Source organism: Ambystoma mexicanum, chromosome 9, assembly GCF_040938575.1.
Source record: "Ambystoma mexicanum isolate Mex_15411 chromosome 9, UKY_AmexF1_1, whole genome shotgun sequence".
NCBI lineage: Eukaryota > Metazoa > Chordata > Amphibia > Caudata > Ambystomatidae > Ambystoma > Ambystoma mexicanum.
The window spans coordinates 1,080,620-1,096,649 of record NC_090931.1 but is presented as its reverse complement, the minus strand read 5'-3'; the positions used below and the strand labels follow the sequence as shown (position 1 = coordinate 1,096,649).

General features: G+C 44.2%; 1 protein-coding gene across 1 annotated transcript in view; it reads left to right on the top strand.

Moving 5' to 3' along the window:
* LOC138487597 (transient receptor potential cation channel subfamily V member 6-like) overlaps positions 1-16,030 on the top strand; it is a 629,667-nt gene that overhangs the window by 376,498 nt on the left and 237,139 nt on the right. The window contains exon 8 of the mRNA XM_069614064.1: positions 14,782-14,994. Coding sequence (XP_069470165.1) covers positions 14,782-14,994 — 213 coding nt within the window. The remainder of the gene's footprint in view (positions 1-14,781; positions 14,995-16,030) is intronic.

Here is a 16,030-nt window from a genome sequence, read left to right as displayed (position 1 = left end):
CAATGATTCTTCTGTGTGCAGATTGAATTCTTCGATTACTGCAGAGTTTTGGACTTCATATATGTCAGCGAAATATAAGCTTCCATCTGATTATGTTAAAGTTTCAATGACAAATAATATATTTTCTTTGATTCCAGTTCATGTACTTGGTCCATTGAAGACATAATTGGGTTTATTCCCAAATTTTAATATTTAAAAGCTGCTGGCCCTGATGAATTCCAGCCTGTATTTTAAAACAGGATCCCATACTTTGGGCCTCCATTCTCAAGCTTAAATGTGACAATATCTACCAAACCAACAATATTCCAAAATCTTGGCTCCCTTCAATCATTATACCAGTCTTTAAAAAGAGGGATTCATCTCTGCCTGAAAATGTCCATCCTATTGCACTCATGAACGTATCCACCAAAATATTTGCGATGCTTCTTCTTGGATAATTGAACAGCTTTATTGTTCAACATGACATCTTTGCGCGCTACCACGTAAGGTTCAGAAAAGGAATGGGAACAACTCTGAATGCCACCATACTTGCTTATGTACTAGAGAGAGCTAAATTACCAAACACTGGAGCAGTCTACATGGCATCCGTGGATCTCACTGCAGCTTTCGATTGTATCATCCGAGAGATTTTATGGGACAAAATGTATAAACTGGCTTTCCTCAGCGCTTAAACTCCATGATTGCCAAAATGCATTCTGGTGCATGTTACCGTATTAGAATCACCTCAGAAGGAGCTTTGTATGATCGCATCAAGACTTTTGTGGTAGTATAACAGGGCTGCAATTTGGCGGCCACCCCTTTTACCATCTACCTCTCCGATCTTGATGGAATCTGCCGTACTGATATTGGTTTCCCCGTAAAACTTGGAAAATTTAAGATAGAATGGATGGCTTTTGCTGATAACATTATCCTATTTGACAAAACCCCTTATGGATTGCAAGCTAAACTGAAGACTTTTTCCCCATATGCCAACAAATTGAATCTTCAGTCTAATGCCATGAAATCCAAAATTATAGTTTTCAATAATATGAAAAGAAAAGTGCATAGATTTCAATGGTCCATTAATGATTTAGGAATCCAGCGGACGACAGTGTTAAAATACCTGGGTTATAATCTGGGCGACATTTCCTCTAGGCTCATGTGGAAAACAAAATTAAACCAGAAGATTATTCCTTTAATCACCCAGATGAAGGTAATAATATACACGAAATGTTGCAAATACTCCTTGTTACCACTGCTTGATTTGATTTGTATGCACTGAAGTTTGAAGCCATTATCTTGTTTGGCTTGGATATGTGTCTTTTGAACATCAATGCTATTCTTGATCAAATTCAAGGAAACATTTGGAAAAATAAATTGTATCTGGCAAATTCACTTCTGAATCCAATTGTAAGCCATGAGCTAGGGCTTTCTTCCTTATCCACTAAATACTCTTGGAGAGTACTTTCTAATTACTTAAAATGCTAATGCCTCCTCGTAATTCGTTGTATGTTGACCTTGCAAATATGATGCAAGATCAATATCCAGCATCTCTAGTGTCTTTTACGAGCCAAATGAAAACACTATTGGATAAAGTTGACACTAACTGTGAAGATCTACGTACACGACCTGCGTATGTTAAGCATAAACTGTATGAGCATGACTGTTGTGTCACTTTAGAATCACTTGGAACTTATAAGAGTTACAAAGAGTATTCGTGTTTCTTAATGAAGAAAACCCCTAGATTGTCATATTTGCAAATGTTTCCATGCCACATGGCAAGTGATTTGTATATAAGGTTTAGATTAAACCAATTCCATATCTTAGAAACAATGAAAAATTGGAAAGCTAAGAACGACGAGCCTTCTAAAAACTCTTGTCGTTTTTGTACTGTTGCTCAGTACAAAGAAACATGAAAACACTTTGTTCTATACTTTACCTAATTTGATACACATCAAGCTTTAACCCTAGACCCTTTTCATTCAGGTTATAGTGTATATTCTCGCAAAATGCTTTGGACTAGAATAATGTGGGGCAACAGCCGGTCTCTAATTCTTGCCTTAGCACGTCTATTGAAAATAACTGAATCAGAATTGAAGGCACAAAATTAAACCTTTTATATAATGTCTGAATGTAACTAAATGCAAATGTAAAGCTGATATATACTGAAATAGATATTGAGGTCTTTGACAAAGATGCTTAAACTTATTGATGATCTTTGATGCATGTTGTAAAATTGTGATTATCAATATATTTTGTGATGTGTACCATCTCACTTTTCAAGTGCATATAGATAAGAAGAGGCCTCGATGTTCTCACATTAAATGATATGGCTAATAGATAGAATATCTTTGTGTTATCTCTTTTAATATTATCATATATAGATACTATCTTTAAGCACCAAAACTGTTCTTAATACCTTGTTTCATGTAGAATCAAATGTGTTTATATTGTAGGGGTCCTTGAGGCGATCAATTCAACAGAATTGTTGTGCCTTGATACTTATGTCAAGCTCTATTGTATTTACAAAATTGTACCTCTCTGTCCTTAAAGGATAGATGTCTGATTTAATAGGTCTCACTTTAGTATCCAAAGGATTGTTAGGCAGAATTATATGCAGTACCCTTTGGGAACACCACACACAATTAAGACTACAAGTGACAAATTCACCTTTGGTACAAGCCTGTACTACACAGTAAAAGTGGTAGCAATGGCTGAGCATCCAGACTTATCTCAAGAGCAAGTGAGCAGTATCAATAGTTACATAAAGGACATCAATTACTATGATTCAAACAAACACTGACTCAAGGTTTCTGAGTAAAAGAATATACATTTATTTACAAATCAGTTATATAACATCTCACTAAAGTAAAGCAGTTCAAAAATCACACTCTTAATACACCACACCTCTCCCAATAGTTTCCAGACAAGTTAAGCTCACAAAATGAAGTTGGAGCAAAATGGCACTCTAGTAATTTAAAAGGGAGGGAAAGACAAAATTAGGCAGAAAATGACCAGCACCAACAGGTAAGTAAGCAGGGCAATCTAGAAAGAGGAACTACAGTGATGTATTCAAATCAAATAGGCTTAGGGTCAAAGTCAATAGGACAATATTCTTTTGTTCAAGATCACACAGTTCAGGGTAGTTCACGGTTAAGTGTTTGCCAAGAGTCATGGATGATATTGGTCGGCAGAAAAGTAATTTTAAAGAGAAGAGAAGGACAAGCCCTCGGATTGGCGAAAGGTTTCACACACCTTCACCGCGGATGGATGAAACGAACAACCGGATTTGCACAGTACCTCTAAATGGAGAAGAAGCTGTAGCTGAGGTGGATGTTCCTGGCAGTTCCTGCAAGCTCACGGTTCCTGAAGCGACTGTTGGACTGACATGAAGTAGGAAGACTGGAGGGTCCTGCACTGCCCAGGGAAGAAACTAATAGCAGAGCAAAGCAACAAATAAAAGGTGCGCTCCTAAAAACCCAAGCAGGGTCCGACCTTCCTGGCTATCCGGCCCACTGTAGCTCCGTTCAGCAAATTCGACCAGAGGAGGGAGTCCTGGCTTGTAGTTTGGGCGAACTGGTTGGTCCCACCAGCACAGGGGAAGAAGATTCCTGGAGGATCTTCGCTGTAGTTGGTGTTCAAGGATTCTGACCTGCAGCAGGGCTTCACAGGGTGGCTCAGTCGTGGTAGGGGTCCTCTTCCATCAGCTCCTCTTGGGTTCTTTTGTTGCAGTGGCAACTCTGCCTTTCCAGACCCAGAGACCTGCTTTTTATGCAGTTTTCCCCCATTCACACAGCCTGGCAATCACACAGCAGAATGGCTGTCCTGGCCGGACAGTCACCTAGCCAATAAAACAGGAGTGTGACTTGGGTTACCAAGGGAACCCATTGCCAGGGGTCCTAAAACCCCTCCCTCACTGCCAGACTTTCAGGTGCCTAAGGAGGGCTTCTATGTAGAAGCCCGCAAAGAGACGGTGAACAAAGGAACCAAACATGGTTTGGCGCACAGATAAAAACAGGAGAAAGACATTTTCAAAAAGGAATGGCGAATAAACCCAGCTGGAACCGTATAAAAACTTATATGGTCTAGCGGGTTTAAGTTCGAGGCTACCAAGATAGCCTAAAACAATACCAAGGTTATTTAGGATAAACTCGGTAGAAAAATTAGGGTAGTTACCACTGCCACCAGCCAAGTCTTGATTAAAAGGGAGCGAAACAATTCTCCAAGAGAAATAGACAAAAAGGGATAAGTATTAACCCTTTCCAGTACTCCATGTAAGATGGTTTGTACTGGGTCTGTGGATTTAAAAAGACTAATAAAGTCAATGGCAACTTTACATGTTCTGGGAGACAGTAGTCAGTCCCAGAAAATGGAGTCTGAGTTGTGAAGTCTAAAAGACAACCCTGGGGGGGAGCTGTTGCGCATGACGTCGATGGCTGCCTGAAGGTAGAGCTCCAGCCCGTAACATACCCTATCATAAAAATAATCCTGTTTGGGGCCACCTACACGCCAATAAACATCTGTTATCAGCAGCGGAAAACCTGCAGCATCATTCCACCGATTTCCCTGCAGAAACGCTGGCTCAATCCTGAGATATCGGACTGGAAACCTACACTGTGAGCGCGGCAGCGACATACCCGGACCACGGTTCCAGAGAAATCATGCGACAGCCGGAGGCGTCAGCTCGGCTGCAGCCCAGAGAGGGGAGGAGCCATGCTGCGCACCTTTTTGCTGCCGGGTGCCTTCCTGATACACTTCGGAGTTGCCGGTGAATATATCCTGCTGGCCCCTGGTTCTCCTCCCGGGTGTACACCGCACGCCCGGTCCGGACGGAACATTACTCTTTTTCAGCGGGGCACCGACCCGCCTCTTGAGCCATTGCTGCCCCGCGAGCTGATCCTTAGACTGATAACCGAGTCGGACTTTGCCAACGGCCGCATGCCAGCTGTGTTTGCTCGTCGGGGCCTGCTGATAACATCATAAGGTGGGTTCCCTTGCCATGGCTCCTCCCGGGTCGCTCTGGCACATTTCCTCTGCACATACCTGCTACACAAGAAGTGTTGCCCTCGCCTCCCCATATGCCCACCAACTACGCTGATGATTGCGTCACACGCCTAAGTGCTGGCGATCGCTGACCACCGACTACCACTGGGCACCAGAACGTGGGTGGACGCAACCCAACAGATTTAGTATATGGGCCGCAGCGAAAAGAAAAGTATGGGCCCCAAGAAAACTGGTCCGATGGACTCCTTTGCCAGCTCCCAGCCGCATGGGTCTGCCGAAGCACCCACTGAGACCCCGGGCGGCCAACTGGAATCTCCAATGAATGAGAAAGTGGACACACTATTATCAATGGTCCAGAGTGGATTCCTGGTGGTTAACAGCAAACTGGACGATAAAGGGGCCACGATCAGCTCTCTGAAGGCAAGGGTTGATAAGGAAAGTGCATGCACTACGGAGGCGGAGAACAGAATTGGAGTCAACGAGGACTTGATAGCACAATACAGCCGCGATATCACCCAGTTAAAGGTTGACCTGCAGCAAACCCTGAATAGGTGCGAGGACTTGGAATCTCGTTCCAGGAGAAACAACATCCGCCTGGTCGGGGTAGCCGAATCCTTCGGAAAAGGTTCCATGGAACGCCAGGTGGGAAACCTCCTGAAATCCCTCTTGGGCCCCAATGCTTTCTCCGATCACTTTCTCATGGAGCAGGCCCATCGCACCCTGGCCCCCTCTCCTAAGCCTGGAGTACCGCCCCGCACGATCATTGCCCGACTCCTGAATTATAGAGACAGAGACGCTATCCTGAGACTTTCCAGGGAAAAAGGCTCTCTACATTATGAAGACAACAGGATACAAATATATCCGGGTTTTCAACTAATGTGCAAACGCTGAGGAGGTCCTACGAACCGGTCAAGAGACAGCTGAGGCTACGCCAGATCCCATATGCACTTGTCTTCCTGGCTAAAATGCGCATCCAACACGGAGGCCAAGCACACTTTTTTGAGAATCCTACGGAGGCCATGATGTATGTCGAGGCCTCCATCTCACTTCCCCCATGGAGCCGGGAGACTAACTGCAACTTGCCGCCCCGGCCGGTGGCGGAACCGGAGGACCATGCTGGCTGATAAGACTTACTCCGCACTGCCTTGCCACAAGTTCAATAACCCGTTAATGGTGAGGTGGCCCTGTCCACCATATGTTGTCGTAGGGCCGTGAGCCCCCCCATGGTGGTCGGTCACGTGAGTACAACTCACACCCCAGAAGTTATGGTTGATGGGATACATCATCGGGTTGGGGTTGATGATGCGGGTGGGGCTTGGCGGGGGAAAAAGGTAAAAGTTTGTCCTGGTGTTATCCCAGGCATGGTTGGGGATGTTACAAAGTTAAAATCAGGGGACTATTTTCCAGCAGGACTCTTACATCACTTAAGACAATGGCGCCATACTTGGCAAATGCTCCTTCCAATAGGCAACTATGGCGCAGACTAAAAGTGGCTTAAGCATTAGACTACTCTCCTGGAACATTCGGGGTCTCAACAATCCAGTCAAGGCAAGGAAAATTGCTGCATACATTACACGCCACGACCCCCACATCCTTCTGATACAGGAAACACAAAGGGAGTATCAATACCAAATTCCTCCTACAATGGGGTCCTCATAGGTACTTCACAGAGTATTCGGCACAGTCCAGGGGAGTCCTGACACTTATACACCCCAAGCTATGCTTCAGGTATCTTTATAGTAAGATAGACCCTCTGGGTAGATACGTGTTGGTATGGGGGGAGGTGGCGGGACGGCAAATATTACTGATTAACACATATGGTCCTAATATAGATAATCCGCTATTTTACTGCACAATCCTTGATATGCTGTCCACATCGGGAGAGGCGCAAATAATATGGGGTGGGGATTTCAATATGATTCTTGATCACTCCCTGGATCGCTCATCTACCTCCCCCAGGGCCCCGTCCAAAGCGGCACTTACTGTTAGACAGATGATGGAACAGACCGATATAATTGACCACCAGACTCCTGCCGTACATGCCAATCCTGGTCCACCCTGACCAAGCTGGCTTTATACCAACCAGATCTACAGCTTTAAACCTGAGACGATTATTTAATGTTCTGGCGCAAATAGATCCGGGGGCAAAAGCGGCTGTAGTGGCCCTAGATGCCGAAAAGGCCTTCGATTCTGTCTCCTGGACATACTTTTTCCTGGTACTCGATAGGTTTGGACTTGGGCCATATTTTATTAAATGCGTCTGGCTGCTATATACCCAACCATCTGCCAAGGTCCTAACTAATAACACCTTGTCCCCTTCTTTCCAATTACAAAGATGGACCAGACAGGGCTGTCCTTTCTCGCCCATTCTCTTTGCACTCACTATTGAACCGATGGCGGAATACATCAGCACCACTCGCACAGAGGTCTCAGGATGACTGGCCCTCCCCAAATTATATCACTGTACGTGGATGATACGTTGGTCCAGGACCCACATGAGAATGTGCGAAACATTATGTCTGATATACACGAGTTCTCGGAATATTCAGGATATAAAATCAATGTCCCAAAATCTGATATATCACATTGACCTCTAATACAGGTGACCTATCTCATATTACGGGGTACAAGCCTGCCCCCACGCAGGTAAGATACCTGGGAATCATGGTGGCCAGAGATAGACAGCTGCTGTACTCGCATAATCATGGCGACTTACTTCTCACCCTTACGACCAAGCTCCAACTATGGGCTAATATCCCTCAGTCCTTATATGGCCGAGTGGCCCTACTTAAAATGGTAGTTCTACCCAAACTCTTATATTTCTTCAACAACATCCCGAATTGACCCGGTAAACCCTTTTTTGCGAAACTTACATCATTGGCGTCTTCCTTTATTTGGAACGGGAAAACTGCTAGGCTGGGCTGGGACAAGATGGTGGAGCCATACTCAAGTGCCGGGATTGCGGCACCTGATTTTGAATTATATTGTAGAGCAGCACAGGCACAGTTTGTGAAACATTGGTTTGACCCTAAAGACACAGCCCCACACATTCTTCTTGAAAAGCACGCAGTCCACCCTAACAATATACGATCAGTCCTCCTGAACCCCACTTATGGTAACATCTGCTCATTCGACCCAGTATACACCACCACACGAGCTTGGTCCAGGATCTACAGGAGAATTGGCCTCGAGATCCCCTATGACCCAGATATACCCCTGTGGAACTTCTCTAGTATTTCCTTGACCTTTGACAAGACCCTTCAGCGAACCTGGGACCCAAATAAACTTTTCAGGATGCGAGACATGTTCCCCGATGGCGTGTTTTGTGAACTCAGAGATTTCTTGGGTGCAGTGGGGGGTGGCCAGTTTAAGCGCCTTCAATACTATCGTATGAGAACAGCTTTTGCTGCTAAATGGCCTTCCTTCCCTGCAGAACCCCGGACACACGAATGAATTAGATCTGTGGTGACAACGGATGGTCATAATAAGTGAGTCTCGTCGTTATACACCTTGGTGCAAACACATTCCCCCTCATGAAACACTATTAGAGAAACCTGGGAATGGGATGTGGGTACCCAGATTGATGACGTGAGATGGGCCTGATATTGTCAACTCACCAAATCGGTCTCTATGAACTCAGGACTCCGACTGATTCAATTTAAAATCCTGAATCAGTTACATTACTCCCCGGCTAGGCTGGCTAAGTTTGTAGAGGGTTGCACAGGGACATGTTCGAAATGTGGCACCCCCGATGCTGGAGCGTACCATATGTACTGGTCGTGCCCTGTTATTGCAGACTTTTGGCGAGAAGTGGCTGAGCTCCTTGAGGAGATTGCGGCGATCCCAGCCACTCTGTCCTCCATGAAATACCTGTTTGGTGACATTGGAAAGGTGAAGGAAACCACGAGAAGGTTTTTTAATATCTCATGTGTTATTGCCAAACGCTGCATCCTTAAATGTTGGAAATCCGCTGCGGGGCCTACCCGATCCAACTTCCTGAAAGACATATGTATGGTGAATGACGATGAGGAACTTTTTGTCTTATCAGTCCAGACGCCCTGTCGTCCCAAATATATATGGTTGCTGTTACATCTGTACCTGTGTGATCTGATGTCTGATGCTGGTGTAACACCTACTCATGGGGTCATTATGACCCAGGCGGTAAGTACACCAACTTTACCACCATGGTGTAAACTATGTTTACACCATGGTGGATGGCGGATTTACCGCCCCATTCCAAGGTGAGTGGGGCGGTAAATCCCCATTCCCCATTTACCCTTCCCCATTCCCATTTTTGCCCCATAGGGCATAATGGGAGTGGGGAAGGTGCTAATTACGGCACCATAAATTACAGTGCCGTAATTAGCACCAAGGCGGTTTAGCGCCATGGATTTGAACGGCTGCTAAAAGCAGCCGTTAAAATTGGAATCAGGCGTTAAGGGTTAACGACGGCGTTAACCCTTAACGCCTGAGTTGTAATGAGGGCCTCAGTCACCTTAGGTGACGATGCCTGCCTCATTGCCATAGATATATGTCATTGTTGAAATTGTGCTCATGCTATGTCGCACTGCTTATGAGAATTGTCTTGCTGTGAACCGTTCCCTTAATAAACAAAGTTTAAAAAAAAATAAAAGACAACCCTGTGTCACTGCACTGAAGGTGCTCTGTAACACACAGTAAAAAGATGATGCCTGTGGAGTAGGTGAGGTTCCACAGTCTATGAAAACAAAAATGTTAAACACACACAGCAAACACAAAGAGGTTGAAGGTGGGCACCACGTCCTGTTGCTGTAGTTTTAATCAATCGTAATTCATTTAGTATTCATTGATCAGATTTTAGCCTGGGGCAACCAGTCTGATGAAGGTCCTATGGCACAAGGACCAAAATATATGAACAAAGAAAAATAGAGTGAAATAGCTCTATTAAGACTGGTGCTCTAAGTTTGCCATTATAGTAGGGACCTTCCAATTCCATGCTGTAATTAGTGTATTTATGTAAAAATTCAATTTAGACATAGTCTATCGTTTTCTCAAAAATATAATATTTATTGCGCATCTATTAATGTTCTCATCACTCCTGAATATTCATTCTCATATTCAAAGTGGATGGGCTTAAAGATACTGGCTATAATATTGTGTACGTTAGCCAATGCATTTCAGTTATTTTAACCTTCGTCACGGCCGTACAATGATTTTAATATGCCCAATCTGTCGCCATTACAAAACAATGATTTAACATAATGCAGGAGTTAGGGAATAACTGAAGTAAAAATTCCCCAAAGGCAGTAGGGACAACAGGCATAGTGGATAAGGTATCTTGAGCTCTTCGGACAATCCCTGATAGAAGACAGCTGATTTCTTTTCTTCAGGCCAGTCGGTCTCCGCAGCCAGCTGGTTAAACCGGGCCAAGTAAGTCAGAAGAGAGGTATTCCCTTGTCTGAGTTTCAGGAACTCCAAGTCAGAGGCCTGGCTAGTATAACGAGTGTCGAACACTCTATTCATAGCTGTGATCAAGGCATCGCAGTCGTAAAGGACATAGCTATTGGACTCCAATACCGGATTTTCCCAGGCGGCCGCCTTACCACTGAGATAAGATAGGACAAAAGCAGCCTTGGAGGTGGAGTTAGGGAATGAAGAAGGGCGGCAACGAAAGTGGAACTTGCACTGATTTATGAACGTCCAATATTGTTTAGAATCGCCCATAAAGTGCTTTGGAGGCGCCATTGGGATATGTGCTGACACCAAAACAGGGGTAGGTTCCTGTCGAGGGAGTGGCAAACCAGACCATGAGGGGGCTCTGCCTGAGGCCTCCACTCCCTGCAAGAGGGGTGGAGCCACCATCCCCTAAAGGGAGTCGATGCGCTGACGTAGTGCCTCATGGGCTGCGGACATGTCAGTCCTAAGGTCAGTAACCATCTGCATGATGGTAGAAAATGTATCAGTTGACTCCATGGGTGGTTTTTGTAAGGCTTCTGTTTCTGTTACTCACCAACTCACTTGACTGGTTCGTTGGGAGTTGCTTCAGGGCTCACCGGAAGGAATGCTGAAAAACCGCAGTTCCTGGATGGTTGGACCTCAAGCCCAGGTTTTCCCTAAACATGAGCCTCCTCAACTTGAGGGAACTCTTTTCTATGATACACCCCGGAAGCAGATGCTCACCTGAGGAAGAGGAGATCTGTGGAGCTGATTAATCGAATGAAGAGGGAGAACTATTTCTCTGCCAAGTCAATAGAAGCTTCTGACTCCATTCCGTATGAGCACAGACTGTTCAGCCAGACCTCATCGGTATTCACACGGATCTTCATGCCGAGAATCCAGGTTGCAGCAAATACCAAATGGCTGCAGACTAGCAGATTGCTACAGTCAATCAGCACTACCATAAAGGGACTCAATGCTAACAGAGACGAGATGAGAGCCATACGACTAATGACTCTTCAGAATAGATATGTCCTGGACATGATTACAGCTATGGATGGAGGTGTTTCTGCAAAAATCGGAGAATCATGTTGCACGTTCATACCGTCTCATGACGACGACAATGGCACCTTGACAGAGGCCATAGAGATGCTAACAAAGCTACACGTCCAGATGATAGACGAAGTGGAAGACGTTGCTGATGACAGCTGGTTTGGATCGCTTTTTCTTGGGTTCCACAATAGATGGCAGACATGTTCAAGTTCCTTGGAGCCCTGATCATGTTGGTATTGCTTGGATTTTGTGTGATCAAGATAATAATCACACAATGCAAAAAGACAGCAAAGAAAGCCATAGGGATGAAAATTAGGATTGATGCTGAATCAGGATGCAAGGCCATAGACTTGACAGATGAAGAAATCAGAGACTTTGTGAAGGCCAGTATCCATGCACCTGAGGGAATGAAGTTCCTGTATCCAAAGAACCATAAGAAATATGTGGGTGGGAAAGTGGATCTATTGCAGTCCAAGTGGACAGTGCATGCTCATGACATGGAACAAGGATGAGCAGGTGAAATCAGCTGGATGCTTGAAGGGAGTCATAAAGATATGGATCCCAAAGAAGCATTTCTTCAGAAAAGGATGTCTAGATATGAAGGATGATGGGAGAGTGGTTGATGAATCACCCAGAGGGGGGAGTGTAGAGAAGGAGCCAAGTACCCCCACCTCAACCACTTCACCTTCATTGCCTATATGTTGGGAACCAGAGTATGAGACATGTGCAATACCAATGAAAATACCGATATCGAAGAGCATCTTGAAAGCAAGGTTCCCATTGGGAAAGTCATACTTACATATGAGAAAATATGATGTCCATTTGAATGAAATCCCAGAAGAAGCAGTACCAATGATTGCAATGGAAGAATGGAGACGTCACATGAACAAGCTGATGTACATGGAAGAGATGCATAGACAAGAGAATGCAGATATTCTTTAAGGCATCAAGAAGGTATCAAAGATAAGTGACATCTTGGGATCAAGATGAAGAAACTTATGCTGCAGAAATGATGAAGATATCAAGTTATTTTACACTTGTACGGATGCAAAGAAACACAAGCAGACCAAGTATTCTTGAGGCTGGCTTTATAGTGAATAGATTGCTGCATGTGCCAACATATATATATATATATATATTGAAGTGAGTAAAGAATGGATTTTTCCACTACGTATTATATTAGAGCTAGACTAGAGAAGGAAGGCCTCCTTTGCCAGTGTGTCGCAGTTAAAAAAGGCAATTGCATTACAGAAGCAGATCTCAGAAAGGCAAGATTGGACAAGCCCCGAGAAGGTAAGGTCTTATCAGCCTGGGGTAAGCAGACATTGGATACAAATCGTGTGAAAGAATGAAATTCATGTTCAGAAGACCTGGACAAAAACAAGGAAGATGTCAGAGGTCTATTAGAAAATAGCATTTTAAATACACTAGAGGTCGATTTTGTGGTCTTCAGTTATGTGAAAGGATGAAGTTGGACGAACACGATGGTCACACCTACGCATGAGGGCAGAGCGTGCCTTCACTCCCCTGAATTCTCCAGAGTAAAAGAACACTCCCAAGGACAAGTTCAAAGCCTTAATTGACAGCAGACCACTGAAGTGATGATAGATGAATATGCTAATGGATGGGAAGGTATGGTTAAAATTAGCGCACACACACCTGGAAGACCAGCCTGCATGCTGCTAACATAGGTGGAACAGTACTGACAGAGGTTAGAGTGCCAACCAATTGTAGGGGGCTGCGTGATTAAGGGTCCTATAGTTTCTGTAACCAATGGGACGTTGTGTATTAAGTGACATTCATAGTGACCTGTTTAAGGAGAGGGCTTAGTTGCCCCACCTGATGCTAAGAAACCTATCACTTTTCTTCACTCTCTTAGAAGAGTATGGATCATATTCTTAGAGGTTCCTTAAGAACCTATCACAAAGGCCACTAGGTTTTTGTAGTTTGCCACGAAGGATGACATTAGTAATACGTAGGTTAACATCATTTATGACAATGTTTTGCTATAAAAGAATGCTTTTTTTAAGGTGCATTGTGAGTTCTTACACCGAGATGTCTGTCGATGTTCATTGTACTCCCTGTTTTAGGATAATTGATATTAAAACAGTTACCTCTTTTGCCAACTACCTGAGTCGTTTCGATTATTGATGTTTAAGTAACTTCTGCATCCCCACCCATCTCAAGGGTATTGCTACCTTGTCTTAAAGGGCTGGAGTCCACCAGTTCAGTTATAAATATGAAAAGGGTGCCCATGATGAAGTAGCCCTATAGATATGAGTATGAAGAGGGTGTCCATGATGGAGTAGCGCTATGGCTATGAATATGACGAGGGTCTCCATGATGGAGTAGCCTTATGGTTATGAATACGAAGAGGGTGTCCATGATGGAGTAGGTTCATGGTTATTAATATGAAGAGAGTCTCTATGATGGAGTAGCGCTATGGTTATGAATATGACGAGGGTGTCCATGATGGAGTAGCCATATGGTTATGAATATGACGAGGGTGTCCATGATGGAGAAGCCATATGGTTATGAATACGAAGAGAGTCTCCATGATGGAGTAGCCCTATGTTATGAATGTGATGAGCGTGTCCATGATGGAGTAGCCATATAGTTATAAATGCGAAGAGGGTGTCCATGATGGAGTAGCCATATGGTTATGAATATGACGAGAGTGTACATGATGGACACGCCATATGGTTATGAATACGAAGAGGGTGTCCATGATGGAGTAGCCATATGGTTATGAATACGAAGAGAGTGTCCATGATGGAGTAGCCCTATGTTATGAATGTGATGAGCGTGTCCATGATGGAGTAGCCATATAGTTATAAATGCGAAGAGGGTGTCCATGATGGAGTAGCCATATGGTTATGAATATGACGAGAGTGTACATGATGGACAGCCATATGGTTATGAATACGAAGAGGGTGTCCATGATGGAGTAGCCATATGGTTATGAATATGACAAGGGTGTCCATGATGGAGTAGCCCTATGGTTATGAATATGACGAGGGTGTCCACGATGGAGAACCGCGTTTACTGGTTCACAATCTCGCCGTTGTGATTTACCTCTCGCTTTACTTTGAGAGGTTCTCCTTTTTATTTTCTGCATATTCCCCTTTCTTCTCAGTGCAATGTTCCCATGATTCCATGCAGTCATCACTATTTCACTTGTGCCATCTCTCTCGTTGTCTCTAATTCATCTGCAAAAAAGAGATATCCCTGATGTTGTTTTCATCCTCTTCTTTCCAACTTTTCTCTCACTCCAGTTTTCTTCCTGGTTACACATTACAATGACCAATCCCGTTCCCCTTTTTGTTGTAGGCCCGTCAGATCCTGGACCTTACACCTGTGAAAGAGCTGGTGAGTCTGAAATGGGAGAACTACGGGCGACCTTATTTCTGGTTCTTGGCAGCACTGTACGTCTTGTACATGATTTGTGTTACTGCGTCCTGCGCCTACCGACCCCTGAAAAGCATCCAGTATCCCACCAACAACTCCAGAGACATGCACATGGCCACTCAGAAAACCCTGCAGGTAAGTCCAAAGCATGCCTGGAGGGTGAGTGAGAGGGAGCAGCGGCAGGAAAATCCAAATATGGATGGGAAAGTGGGGCATTAGGAAAATGAGGATACAGAAGAGAGAGCTGACATAACCAAGCAAGAGAAAGGAAATATCCTGAAAGACCTGCAGGTTAAGCCTAAAGGAAGACTGGAAGAGACATGAAGGGGCCATTGGAGAGGGGCACAGCTGTGCGGGAAGAAGGTAGAGATAGGATAGATGGGAGATGTGGTTCTGAAGGAAGAAGCGCATCACATGAGGGAGACCGAGGGAGATGCAGTCCAGCTCTTGTGTTACTGGTCTTGAGACATGGAATCCTGGGTTTTAAATCTGAGTTTTGGAGCTGCCTTATCATGACATGGATCATCGGGCAGGACCAGGCCTGAAGTATCATTTCAATGCGCTTTATATCTACTCTTGGTGATTTTTCAGGTGAAGGAACACATAAACCACATAGTTTAGGTCGAATCCCTGAACCTGAATCCCTTCCTGGTAAGGTTTGTAAGGCTCTCTTGCACCGGCTTCCCTAAAAACGACTTACCTTCAATCATATTCCTGGGAATGTGGGTTCCCATGGTTTTTAAACCAGGTACTTTAAAAATACACCGAAAACCAAAGCATTGAAATTGTCATGATAGTCTATCCTTTTCTTTCTCCAATAGAATCTGATGAAACCCTGAACCAGGAATGTCTCTTCAAAGTAAATTAGTGAAGCCACAATGTTCTGGTTCACAAAATGTTTATTTATTTATTTTGTTTTACATTTGTATAGTGCACTAAGCCCTTAGGCATCAAGGCATGGTTGCATTCATATGCTTAGGGTTACAGTTACGGTAGCTGGTTGCTTACATTTGCTTAAAGGTTACGTTTGCCATTGCTTACCTGCTTAGAGTTACACTTAAGGTTGCTTGCAGTTACAAACATTGCTTAAGGAAACAGTTATGGTTAGTAGATTCTTGCATTGCTTACAGGTTACTTTTACTTTTGCTTAGAGATTACTCGCATTGCTTAC